Source organism: Zalophus californianus, chromosome 3 (assembly GCF_009762305.2).
Source record: "Zalophus californianus isolate mZalCal1 chromosome 3, mZalCal1.pri.v2, whole genome shotgun sequence".
Classification (NCBI taxonomy): Eukaryota; Metazoa; Chordata; class Mammalia; order Carnivora; family Otariidae; genus Zalophus; species Zalophus californianus.
Window position 1 is genome coordinate 2,719,677 of NC_045597.1, and position 12,859 is coordinate 2,732,535.

A 12,859-nucleotide genomic window follows, 5' to 3' on the forward strand; every position below is an offset into this window, starting at 1 on the left:
TTTAACCTAGAAGGACTCATATTCAAAAAGGTTCTGAGGCCACTGCTCTTATCATAGAATTAGAATATTTTGGTACGATCTTGCCAGTCTGAAAGGCTGAGTAAAATAATGACATGGGCGTTAGCCACAACACATGCAAAACCCTTCACTTACACTCAGGGGTCCACTGGGACAGTGGGAACATCTTCTGGGCAGTTGGTCACATGCAAACACATGGGGATTCCTTGAAGGTTCAAAGGATGTGGCTGTTTACAGACTATGGATTATGGCCAATTTGGGGTTCAGACTGGCAAGCAGAGGGCAGAAGCATCTCGGTGCCCATGGGGCAGAAAGGAGTAAGGTGGCTGGGGCTGCTGCCACGAAGCCTCAGGTCCAGGAGGACTGGGTTTCTTTAGTGATAGTACAGATGGCAAAGCAGAGTCTGCACAAGGTATGCAGAAATGAGGGAATCTCCCAGTGAAGGGGTCTCTGCTGGAGTGCCGGGGGCACTCTCTCTGGCAGAGGTCAAATGGGGGTCTCTCTGGGACACCACATTCAAGCAGTGAGGGGACTTGTACATGAGACTCCTGTTCTCCAAAGGTTATGTTCTAAACATCTTTTTTGTTTTGCTTTGTTTTGTTTTGCTTAGAAAACCCTTCTCGCAAGTTCACAACTGGGTCCAAAACAAGAGAATGCGTGTGTGATGCAGACATACGAACCTTTAGTTAGGGAGGGGTAAGGGAAGTAAGCAGGTGCACCTGGGCGGCCGCGGTCACCCGCTTCTCCCTGGAGGAGAGAAGAGGAAAACAGAAGAACGTGAGACCCGCCTTGTGGACTTCTGGATGCTCTGCGTATTTGCAGGGAATAAAGCTGAATGTGGACCATCAGCTGGGGCACCATCTCCACTGTATTGTGGGGATGTCCAGGCCACCAGCCGGACACCAGCCGGATGCACCGAGAGGCAACACAGTGGGCAGATACTAATCTCACTTTGAAATCCCTGTCAAGGACCAGAGGTGGTCATCTGGCTATTTTCTGTACTGTCGGACGACTCCATTATTGATTATGGTGTCTGGGCACCCCCATAGGTGGGCAGATGCAATACCACGATACCCTGATCTAATACCACCTGGATGGTAAGACCTAAAGTTTCTCGAGTCTCCCAGGGCCCCAAAGGCCTAACCACTGAATTGCCCTGTCCTTACCAGATATGCCCCTCCCCCCAGGAGGAAAGTCTCCCCACCTGGCTGGATCCCCATCACTGGACCAGCTGTGTCCCACCTAGTCCTCAACTGATGGGGTGTCACCTCCCTGCCAGCCCATGGAATTATTCACACAAGTTAATCATATTCTCCCTTGGGAACAGGGGGTATCCCCCTCTGGTTACTACGAAGCCTGCTCCCACAGCCCCACAGCTCCCCACCCCCCCGGGCCGTGACTTCCAAACGCCCTGGCGTGGCACGCAGCATTGTGAGGCCTCGACACATGTGACTAATAAATCCGTGTCCATCGCATCTGTCCAGGGCTGGGTGTCGTGTGCTGGCTTATCGTGTATCACGCAGGATGGAGGGTGCCTCCTCCAACAGGGTGACTGGCAGGTGATCCGAACGCCAGGCAAAGGAAGACGGAGCTCACCTTGGGTCCTGGGGGCCCGTCGGGGCCTTGATAACCATCCAGTCCTCCGCTCCCCTGAAAGAAAGAGGCTCAGTGCTTATTCGTACCTCTAACAGGATTTAAAGAAGTGACCACAATACCATTATTATGTCTAATAACACTCCCCATTCATTAAAATCACCTACTACCCACTCCGCGCCCAATTTTCCCTGATTTGGGTCTCAAAAAAAAATTTTTTTTTTTAAAGTGGATTTGTCTAAATCAGGATCCAAACAAAGTCCAAAGATGACACTTGGCTGACAGGTCTCTAAGTGTCACAATTCACCGTAGTTTCATCCTCTCTCTCAGTAACGTTTCCACCGACGTTGGAGACACCGGGCCTTTGGCGCTGCACGGCCCCGTGGTGGGAGCGGTCCGTTTCTTCCTCGTGGCACCGTGAGGCTCCTCGGTCCCGCGTACTTCCCCTCGAGTGGCCGCCAGATCTACGGGCTTCACTGGGCTCAGGTTCACCTTCTGGGCAGGAATTGTTCAGAGGCTGCTGTGTCCTTCCCACTGCGTCCTTCAGGAGGTCCGGAGGCCCCACATCACTGACCTTATGACTGACCACCTAGTAAAACCTTCCCCCAAGGTGGGCTTTGAAAACTTTTAGTTAACGCCAAACAGAAGCATTAACACTTCTTAGTTTAGAGTTTTTCTCTTCATTTAAAAAGGGCAAAGTACTGCCTTCTAATTCCCTTGAGTGTTTACTGAAGGAGAATGCTTACCCTCATGAGCGCATCATGGCTGGAGATACACCGTAAAGCTTTTTACAAAATCTAGAAATTCATTCCCTCTTGCTAAAGACCATGTGCCAGTGCCAGGTGCCACTCTGATTATTTCACGGGTTACTGTGAAACGCCAGAGCACATATGCTGGAAGTCCTGCTGTCCGGGATGAACACGGACGGCCGTAATGTCCTTTTTCGTGGCGGGCCTTTGATGCGGACAGACTGGTTTCCTTTCACACTAGGTGGAGCTGCAGATTCAGAAGTGAAGGCAAATGTCTCTGACGCTAAATGGATCTCCTTTGAGGCCAGCTGTCAGATAGGCCAGGAGTCCTGCAAGGAGCTTGCCAGACACGGGAGCGGGCAGCGAGGCGCTCGGTCTGAGCTGTGCGTGCGCCCAGCATAACAATCCAGCCCGGACACGGCGCGGGACGCCCCAAACGTGCCTGTTGCCCTGTGGCCCGAGCGTCATCCGCTGGGTGTGATGTCATCACCGAGCAGCCCCACCCCCTCTGCACAACATGCTCACCCCTCCCCCCCCGTGTCGAATGCGCCAAAACAGCACCAACACTTCTGAAGTTTGTCTGAGCGGTTTGGAATGAACCGGCTATTCCGGAAAACCGAGAGGAGAAAGGGCACAACTGAAGCGCTCAGGGGTCCTCTCGCTGAGACTACTGGCGGCTGTAACCCCCAAAGCCAACACAATGACCTAGACGTTTCCCCGCGAGTTCTCAGCAGCAGGGGAATGGACGGGGGGTGGGGGTGGGCCAAGTATTAGGCATGACTCAGCAGAGTAAAGGGGAAAACTCGCACTCGTGGCTCATCTGAGACCCCTGGCAGCTACCGGGTTCTCTGTGTTTCTAGGTGCAGACATGACAACAAGGGCGGGGGAAGCAAGGGGTGCGTGGTCAAGAAGGAGTCATCTGGGGACTGGATTAGCGACTGGACAGCCGGCCAGGAATACCGGCAACTTGTCCAGGAGGGGGACGCCCAGCGGTCACGTCTGAGATGCCGTGCGGGCTCACAAGCAGGTGACTCGCCATTCGTGTGTGTCCCAGGCATTTCTTAGTTGTACAGTCGAGTAAACTGTCTCCCCACAGAGACGTCCTGCTTGGCCGGAAGTGTCCCCGTCCTCCCCTGGAGGCCGTGGGTCTTCGGTCTTCCCATCTGGCCACAGCAGGGAGAGGCCCCAGGTGGTGTCTGCCGAGCACCTTGTCTCACAGAAACAGTGAGTTCCAGGGGGCCGCCGTGTCCAACTGCTCTTTAAAAGCCTATAACTCGTTAGTGTTCGGTGTAGAAAAAAATCATAATTGTCATTTCACTAGCACATGGCCAGCAATGAAAGTGTTAGCAACAGCGCTCAGTTATGTTGGTGGGTGGAGACAGAGTACTTACAGATGCTCATGTTTGCTTAGTCCTCTGTCCCTTCACTTGATTACTGAAATCCTTAACACTGGGATTTAGCTTTCTGGCCTTGGTTGGGGCACAGCCTGCACAGCTGTCCTCCAGGTACCCTGCCCTTGGGGACACCCCTACCAGTTCCTAATGTCATGAGAAGATGGGTGTCTTTAGGGAAACCCTGGTGTCAGCTCCCGGGCCCGAGTTTGGGATAAAACGTCAGGAACGGGAAGAAGACCCGCCAAGGCTGCAGGAAGGAATCAAGGCTGGTCCCATTGCGAGTGGTCAGAGCCCATGCAGAGGGCTCGCAGGGCTGTGCCTAGAGTCAGCAAGGTTGGAAACCAAGGCTGGGAGGCCAACGCCATCTGTGGTCCCCAGATAGACAAGGGGGAGCTCCCCGCGGGACACGGGTGAGCCCCACGTCCTTCTGGTTCCCCTAAAGTCCCACCACCAGCCGGCGATGGAGCCATGAGCAGGATTCAACAGAGTCCTGATTCAGAGGCTGAGTCGATTTTTAAAGTCTATCTCCAGGCACGCAGCAGGCCTGAATGAGGGACACGCGAGCCCATGGGCCCCGAGAGGCATGCGCCGTAACGAGGACGGTGTGATGGTTGCACACGGCAAGCGGCGGGAGGCCTGGCGAGGGTCCTGAGCACACACGTCGCATCCCCGTCCTGCTGCCTCACAAGCCGCACAGAACTACGTGGACGTGTATGCGCTCGCGTGGGGTCATCTCCAAGAACGGTGCCAAAAATACCAGATGGCGGAGTGGTAGAGGTGCACTACTCGCCATGCAATTACATGCAGGTGCAGATGCATGTCTTCCAGGGCCTCGCGGGCATCCGAAACGATGCCCACAGAGCTGGGAGGGCGCTGGCTCCCACAACGGGAAGGAGGATCACCAGGAACAGTAAATGAGGGGAACCTCATTACTCCCTAAGAGAACTATTTCTACACGTACCCTCTCAGACGACCAAGCGCTCAGACAATCCTAAGTCTGATCCAGATTCAGAACACATTTCTCACCTAACAATTCCTTTTAAAAAACTGCCAAAGATCTGTCCACGGAACACAGAATGAAAATAACTAATCGGGTCATCACCGAAGATACAGCGTCAGAATGTGTGAGATCAACATATGAAAAACGCAGGTAGACACTCGGCCACCACATCGGCAACCTTCCCACGAGTGGTGCACAGTGACGCAGGGGCTGCCGCCAAACGACAGAACCAACGCGCTGGTTTGCAAAGGTGAGTGTTTGACTCGGGCATCGCGAATGATCTGGGAGGAAGGATGATGTACGCAGGGTTTTAAATGTGTTTTTCTGGGGGACAGTTTCTTTCCCTGGGATAGCACAGTCTTCATAGGGTTTGACCTTCGTAAGATGTGTCAGCCCCGGAGCACATCGTGTTTCATGCATCCAACTTACCTTTTGTCCCGGAGAACCTTTTTCACCATCGAAGCCAGCAGCACCCTGGATGGAACAGAAAAGAGGAGCCCCAGCTCAGAACATGCAGCCACATTTTCCGGAAGGCACGGTTCCGGCACCTGATGCGGGCTAACATAAAACACTTTACTATGAAATAGCAAAGCCATCTGGAGATTCTTTTTATTTTCTAAAGGAGGTGGATCGTTTTAGCGACACTTTCAAGGAATGCATCATATCTGCCCCTTAAGGAAATATGGAGAAGTCGGTAAGGACGTTGTGGTTCGACCAGTGGAGACAGAGCAAGGCCTGCACTCCAACTTCCTCAGGAGTCTCTTCCTATTTTCGAAGATTCTAACACACGTCTTTTTAGTGGTAGTGCCTACCAGAGAGTCACCACCAGGCCACCTTCTCCGTTCTGGCCACGGCGCTGGCCACGCTTCCCAGCTCGGTGGGCAGGTGACCAAGGTCTGGCCGACGGAGGGAGGGCAGGAGTGGCAGGTGTCATTTCAGGCCACACTCTGAAGGAGGAGGTGTGCCCTCGGGCATGGGAGCCACAGGTGCTGAATCTCCTTGGGGGAGACACTCCCCCGACACTCCACCCCCGCCCCCCGTCCTGCTAGGGACACTTCTGTTGGACTCTCAGGGAAACAAGAATCAAGTTCTTGTGTTGGAGCAAGTCCACCAGGTTGTCCGCACAGGTTCAGTTAGTCTCCCTGACAGAAGCAGTGAGGTCTCTGTTCTGCTCCCGCCTTCCTCCAAGGGGGGGGCACAGTCTCAGACAGCAGTCCCTGGGGGCCACTCTGGTCGGGCTGCTGGGAGCGGGGGGGCTGTGTGAAGTGGGGGGAGGGAGGGCATATGCAACATCTCTGTACCTTTACCTCAACCTCACAGGGAACCCAAAACTGCTCTGAAAAATGCAGTCTGCTTAAAACACACACCGAACAAACCGCAGTCACAGAATGCAAGGCTTACCCGTGGGCCCAGAAAACCCATGACTCCTTCTTCTCCCTTCAAGGATATGCCCTAGGAGAGAACAGAGACATCAGGCGGCCGGCCGGTCACGCTTCCCCCGCTTGGGGGTTCCAGCCCCCCCACTGGCCAGCCTGCCTCCCAGGGCTCCCGGTCCACCGCGGCGTAACCCAGGGTCACAGAGAGTCAGCCAGGAGGCCTGGATTATCGTCAGTGCCGGACCCCATCGGCGTCGTCACGTAGCCAGTGACGCCAGGAGGGCTGGGAACACGGGGCAGGCGTGACAAGGACGAGACGGCAGGGCAACGATGCTCTGGCCCCGGAATGGAAGCTGCCGCCAAACCTGCCGGGGCCTTGAGCCCCACACCTGTGCTCTGGACGCACTGAGGTTCCGTGCGCGAACCCCAGGAAATGTTGATTAACTGGTGTTTGTGATGCAAAAGGGAAGACAGTCTAAAACCGTTTTCTGAAAGGAGGCAGCAAAGCGTGCTCGGAGTATCAGGTGGATGCCGCCAGAGCGCCTGGGGACATTGAGAGCTGGGGGCCCCCCAGTGAGGAGAGACTGCTCAACTTACTTTTACTCCCGGCTCCCCATCACTCCCCTTTTCACCCTGTGAAGACAAGGAAATGTAAGGCCGGCCGTTAATTCAAGAATGGAAACGATGGATCAGGGTTTGTTGTGGTCCCCAGGAGTATTTAGTGAAACCGTAAACAATGATTATAAATGCATCAGAATAAACAACTCCTACATTTTGCAGCTTCAGAATTCAAGAGAAAAAAGGTGCGATTTCTTCTGGATCTTCACATTAGCCGTTAAATCACGTATATTATGTTTCACACAATTGTGAAGCTGCCTGTCTTCTCTGCGTGGGGTCGCTGGGTCTCCCCCCGACCCCCAGCGGCAGGCAGACCGGACGTGCTGTGTTGGAGCACACAGCCCCTGACCAGAATATTTGTCTGAATAAGATATTCTTAGGAGGGTCCTCTGAGAAAAAGACACATTTGGAATGTACGAAAATCCCAAGCAAAAGAGACTTTATTTGGAAAGCAGTGTTAATTTTATATGATCTGAAAGATCTTTCATTTATATGAAAAGACGTAGTGACCAACTGGGTTCCTTTCCCCATCTCTGCTGGGACAGTGCCCAGGATTCCCATCCCGCTGCGGCAGCCTCCCGCAGGCTGGCCGGGCCCCGGCCCCAGCCCATCCTGGTTGCAGAAGGTGAAGGAAGTGTGAGGTGCAAGCTTGAGCACCTCACATCGATTCAACTGCTTTGGCCTCGATCCACCCCTGGCGCCCCTCCTGAGACTGGATACCTGGCTGATGGTCGGGGCACCATCAGGAGCCAGAGTTCTGCCTGGATCCCACCTATGACTGGATGGGGCCCCCCTCCTGCCTGGTTGTCCAGGGGTGTCCTGCTCTAAACTCAGCTGGCTCATGACCGCCTGCTCCTGATGAATTTTCCCTGCATTCCGCCTCACACCCGCCACCGCCCAAGCCACTTCTGTCCATGGTCAGGTGGCTCTTAAGTCAGGCACAGCTCCCTGAGGCCTGCCTTCTCCCACCCACGGCCGTGCACCCAATCCCCATCCGGACAGATACTTGAGAGCCGGAATTAGATTCTACGTTTGGGGTTTTCACTTTGGTTCCCAGGCACTGTCTGTGCCCGACCTAATCTGGGGTTTCCACTGTGGTCTCCACTCCGCAGCAACACGAGGTTGGCGTTACCGTCTTCATTAGGCACAAGGGTGCTGGAACACTTACTTGCGATGGTTCAGTGGCCTGTCTGAGCAAATGAGTGGTAAAGTGGGGTGTTTTAGACTCCAAGACTATACTTTTTATCAGACAAAATATTAATGGAATGATAAAAGTCAGAAAACTGACTTTGATGCAAAAACACCCACAACAATGCTCCATGTCAGCAAAGAGTAAAACTAGGTTTATTTTGCCAAATACAACATTTTGCTCAAATAGTTCCATATCCTGGCTTTGAATTATGCTCTGACCACTAACCTACGCCTGCACAGGGGTCTGCATACATATTCGAGATTGCTTCATGAATTCTCGTATTGTCTCAAATTTGTCACAACTTTTGAAGATAAGAGACGGGTGCACCCGTGTGATTGTGGGCAGTGTTTTCCTCCACGATGTAGCAGTTGGATGGTGAGGACTCTCTGGCTCTGTGATTGTTTTAAAAAGATCGAAGAAAGTTCCTTTTATTTTCCTCTTCTCCTTATTTTAGTTCTATTGGGAATATAGTCAGTTTTGCTGAAGCCTCTTTACCTTATATTGATCTGGGTGGAACATTTCCTTCATGGGTCCGATGATGGCATGGTGGGTGTCTGAGGGAATCCCATTGGGTCCTGGCAGGCCCATGTCGCCCTGTGAATGGTTTAGCAAAAACAGTTATCTTTAAATTGGAAAGACACTCTTCAGTGTGAATAAAAGCACCACCACAAACTGCTATTTCTATTTTTGCATATTGTTTACCACAAGTACATCAATTTTGTAACGTTATAATCACAGTATAAAATAAAATGATCACAATGCAAAATTATGTGTGTCTCCTGCATTCATAATCATTTATAATTTATTCAGAAAAGGTGTTTAGGTTGTTCACGAGTTTGGGTTGCATTTGCTTCTGTGGAGTTACCTCCTTATGAAGAATTTCTCCACAAGGGGCTAAATATCTTCATATTAATGTATTACTCTAATGCTTTCCAAGATTGGGGCCAAGGTATAAGAAAAGCCTAAGAAATGAAAGACCACCCCAGTTTCACCACTGTTTCACCAGTTAAGAGTATTTTTATATTATAAAAAGTAGCATCTTCAATAAACAAAATAGCTCAAGCTTCTTCAGTTGGCATTTTTTGTCAAGGCTGAAATATTTATAAACTTTCTATAAATCAATGTGCTTTTCTGTTTCTCATAGAATTTAAATTTGAACAATTTTTAAGACATGAGATCATTGTGATTAAGTGGTTAATTCAGTATGGTTAGTTAACAACTTGCTATTCCTGAGATATGATGACCCTAACACGCTCAGCACAGAATCAAGGATGTTATTATTGAACTAAGGAAAAACAGTGAAGTCACAGACTAGGAGGAAAAGAATGCAGAAACTAACAACAACAAAAAACCCAAAAAACTCCAGGCAAGTGGAAGAGTCATGGCTTGCCAAAAGACTTTCCTATAAGAGCATTAAAAAAGCCACAAATGGATCCTCCGAAAAGTTGTAAGAAGTATTTGATCAAATTATTTTTGAGATTTTTGAGGTACAGCTTTAGTGTTATAACAGTTTTTATAAAATATAGACTGTTTTATCAAAAATATTTATACATTCTGTTACAATATATTGCTTTTGCCCTCAGTCACCGCCAATATAAAATCTGGATCCAGTGGCCTAAAATGTACAAATGCACTTAACGTAAATGCTGGAGTTTGAGGTATCTGCTTGGCCACTGTACAGAAGTGATGAAGTGGTGAAATTAAATAATAAACCTACAACACAGAATACATTACAACTTGCACATATACGTGTCCGCAGCATGTAAACAATGATAATCCCTACGTTTTAACAGATAGAGTTCCCTTCTACAGTAGACACAAGGACAACATGAACTGAGTTGATAAATGTACAATGAATATCAGAAAAGGAGTAATTGGTTCACTGATTTTAGAAGAAGGTATGATCGAACGTATCAAGTGTCTAGACTTTGGGAATGCACACGGGTAATATAGTATCTCGGTTCAGGCCAATCAGAAGTCCTCATTCTTAAAATTTTAAGTAAATGCTGCTGTTTAGTTGTTATTGTTTGTTTCAGCATGGTTTAATAAACAAAAAATTGTTTGGCAAGTAGCTCTGTTGGAAAGCTATGAGGCTTGTTACATGGTCGGTAAAGATAAGGCGATAAGAATTTTCTCCTGATAAATACGGAAAATTTGTAAAACAAGACATCAATTCATTTTTTTTTAAAAAGCCAAAAAATGTGTACAAACTACTACATTTTTTTGATATTACAGTAATTTCATTTAAAAAAAGAGCATTTGCCTTATTCAAACAGAATTACTATGTGTAAATACTAATAGCATCCCAAGCCCTTTTGTTCTTTTTGTAAAATATGGCTAAAAATGAAGTGAAACGTTTAATCTTCCTTCCACTTAAGGCACAGCTAGAGGCTGTGGGAGAGTGTTTTTTGGCATTTTCATCATTAGCAAGAAACACTTTTCGTGTGATGCACAGATGGTGAAGTCTATCAGCTTGCAGCATTATTAGGCAGGGTTCCTGCACCATATGCTCACCTCCTTTGGTATTTCCGCATGTAAACTACATGATACAAAGTTGAGCCCGGATGTCACCGAGCGTGAGCAGGAGATGAAGGATAGGATGTATCAGCTGCAGAAGGAGGGACCTGCAGGGCTGCCCTGTGAGTCCGCCAACATTACATCTACAAAAATGCCTGGAACCACTTGCTCACCTTCCCCTTACCTGTCGGGCCCTTGATATTTTCTTATTAATATTTGAATCAACTCTAGAGACTACAGACATTCACTTCATTTACATTCCGCCTGACGTGCCTACTGTCCCTTCCGTTCATGATTTCTTCCCAGATTTTTCTTCTTTTTATGTTCTTTTACTACGTTGTCATATTTCATTGAACAGGTATTTACATCTTTATGTTTGGATGTTTCAATGTTTTGCTTTTTAAATTTTTTTCTGTTATTAACACAAAGAAAAAGTCTTTCTCTTCAGACCTGAGAAGTACTGGATCCCACTCAGTGTGCTGTCCCATCAAAAAGCACAGTGGAAAACAAAATGAAAATCTGCAAACAACGAGGCCACAGAACAAAGGTATTTCACGGTGGGCCGGAGGTTTTGTGGTGAATGCGACGGGTTATGTGTTGGTGAGGCTTTGCCTGCTGAGCTTGTCACACACGTGGCCTCAAGTGATGCTCGTGAAGGCCCACGGTCTCTGCCTATTGGCAGCGCAGGGGATTACAGACACCCATGCGGCCTTCCTGCTCGCTTGTGAGCCCGGCCAGGGCAGGCCGTCTGGTCCCTGCGCAGGCTCCATGTTGGCCTCTGGCTCCCGCCTCAGCCGCCACGTTGGGACACCCCGGGGCAATGCCCTACTCTGTGGGTGCTGCAGACAGCCGAGGTCATGTCTGTGTCGGAGGTCTGGCCGGGGCTAACCTACACTGCGGGCTCTCACCGTCTTAGCGACCCGTCACTATAATCGGAGCCTTTTCCACAGCCCGGCACTTTACAGTGATGATTTCCTATGCAAATGGCCAAGACAACCGCATGGAAAACTGTCGTTAAAATGATTTATTTCTTAATTGCTAAGCAGGCCTCCGCTTTAATCTCTTAGGTTTCCTTACCTTTTCACCCTTTTCTCCATAAAAGCCAAGTCCTCTGTTGCCCTAAAAGAGAAATGATTTTTCTAAGTTTTTAAAAGTCATTCATCACAGTGAAATAATTTTTTTTTTAAGAAAAAGAAATGTAAGATCTGCTTGCAGCATACTGAACAACTATCCTTGCAGAATATTCCAGAGTCCCCTCCCCAAAGCTATCTGACACAAAAGAAAGCGAATGTCCTTCCTTTTGTGAGTTCCACATATAGACCACGTAACAGGTGTCACGTTATGTGAACCGGGGCAGGCTGGGGTCACGTGGGGTTGCAGAAAGCAGCACCTCCCAGCGCCTTCTGTGCATTCCCCGAGATTAGGTCTGAGTGATGAAAACAATGGGGAGCAGAAACACGACGCACTATTCTTTAATACACGTGTGCTTTTGAGAAATCTGTACTTTATACTCGAAGCAAAACCTCGAAAATAGTGGGCTAACATTGGAGAATATTTTAGTTTGTTGTTCAACCATCCCGAGGATCGGGATGTTGGCTGAGTCAATAATTCTGCACTTGCTGTATGAGCTAGTGCTCTGCGACTGTCGAGCTCCTGGCCGCACGATGAACGTGGACGCCACGGGCGGTGGGAGCTTGTGTCCTCACCGCAGGTGAGTGGCAGAGCTCAGACCTGCTCCCGGGTCCCGTGGACTCGTTCGGACACCTGTCATCTGCAGACATGATGGTCTCAGAGCGTGTCTTCAAGTCCAGCCCGAAAGACCCAGGAAGCAGCCATCTCCCGTATCCGAGGATCATGATTCAGTGTCCCTTCTGCTCCGCCTTTTCTCATTTTGGTAAGATAATCCTAACTTCACAAACACTTCGATCCTTTTAATGATTTTAGGGGATGGTGATTCTCTGGGCTGGGCCCCGACTTAGCAGATTCATGAGGAGGGTGGACGTATGTTAGAGAACAGACGTGCCCTGAAGCCCAGGGCAAGCCCGACAAGAAGCTGCCCTCCACACTAACACAGATGATAGAAATCATGTTCCTCTCTTTGGCCTGCAAACAACTCTGCTTCCCCCCCAGGGTCTCCAGAGTCCCGCCGCGACAAAGGACCACGTGGGGTCCTATCTGGTCTTTCTCTCGGCAGTGTCCCGCCCGCCCCCTCCCATACCCAGATATTCTCCAAAAATAAAAACAAAGCCTTTAATTAACTTTTGCTTTTTTGCTCCTTTCCCACCTGGCTGGGAGCTGAAATCAAAGCACAGAAATGCAGCCAGGCTAGATCAGAATGCGATTTGCTGGGGCCCCTGCCGTCCCTCTGCCCCGTGAGCTGGTTGTCCGAGTCCCCAGGAAGT

The 12,859-nt window shown here is 49.6% G+C and overlaps 1 protein-coding gene across 3 annotated transcripts in view; it reads right to left on the reverse strand.

Moving 5' to 3' along the window:
* Positions 1–12,859, reverse strand: part of COL4A2 (collagen type IV alpha 2 chain) — a 168,285-nt gene that overhangs the window by 38,434 nt on the left and 116,992 nt on the right. For all 3 annotated transcript variants that reach the window (XM_035726796.1, XM_035726798.1, XM_035726797.1), the window contains 7 exons: positions 11,535–11,576; positions 8,436–8,534; positions 6,728–6,763; positions 6,156–6,206; positions 5,184–5,228; positions 1,615–1,668; positions 699–765 (listed from right to left, as the gene is read on the reverse strand). In XM_035726796.1, coding sequence (XP_035582689.1) covers positions 699–765; positions 1,615–1,668; positions 5,184–5,228; positions 6,156–6,206; positions 6,728–6,763; positions 8,436–8,534; positions 11,535–11,576 — 394 coding nt within the window. The remainder of the gene's footprint in view (positions 1–698; positions 766–1,614; positions 1,669–5,183; positions 5,229–6,155; positions 6,207–6,727; positions 6,764–8,435; positions 8,535–11,534; positions 11,577–12,859) is intronic.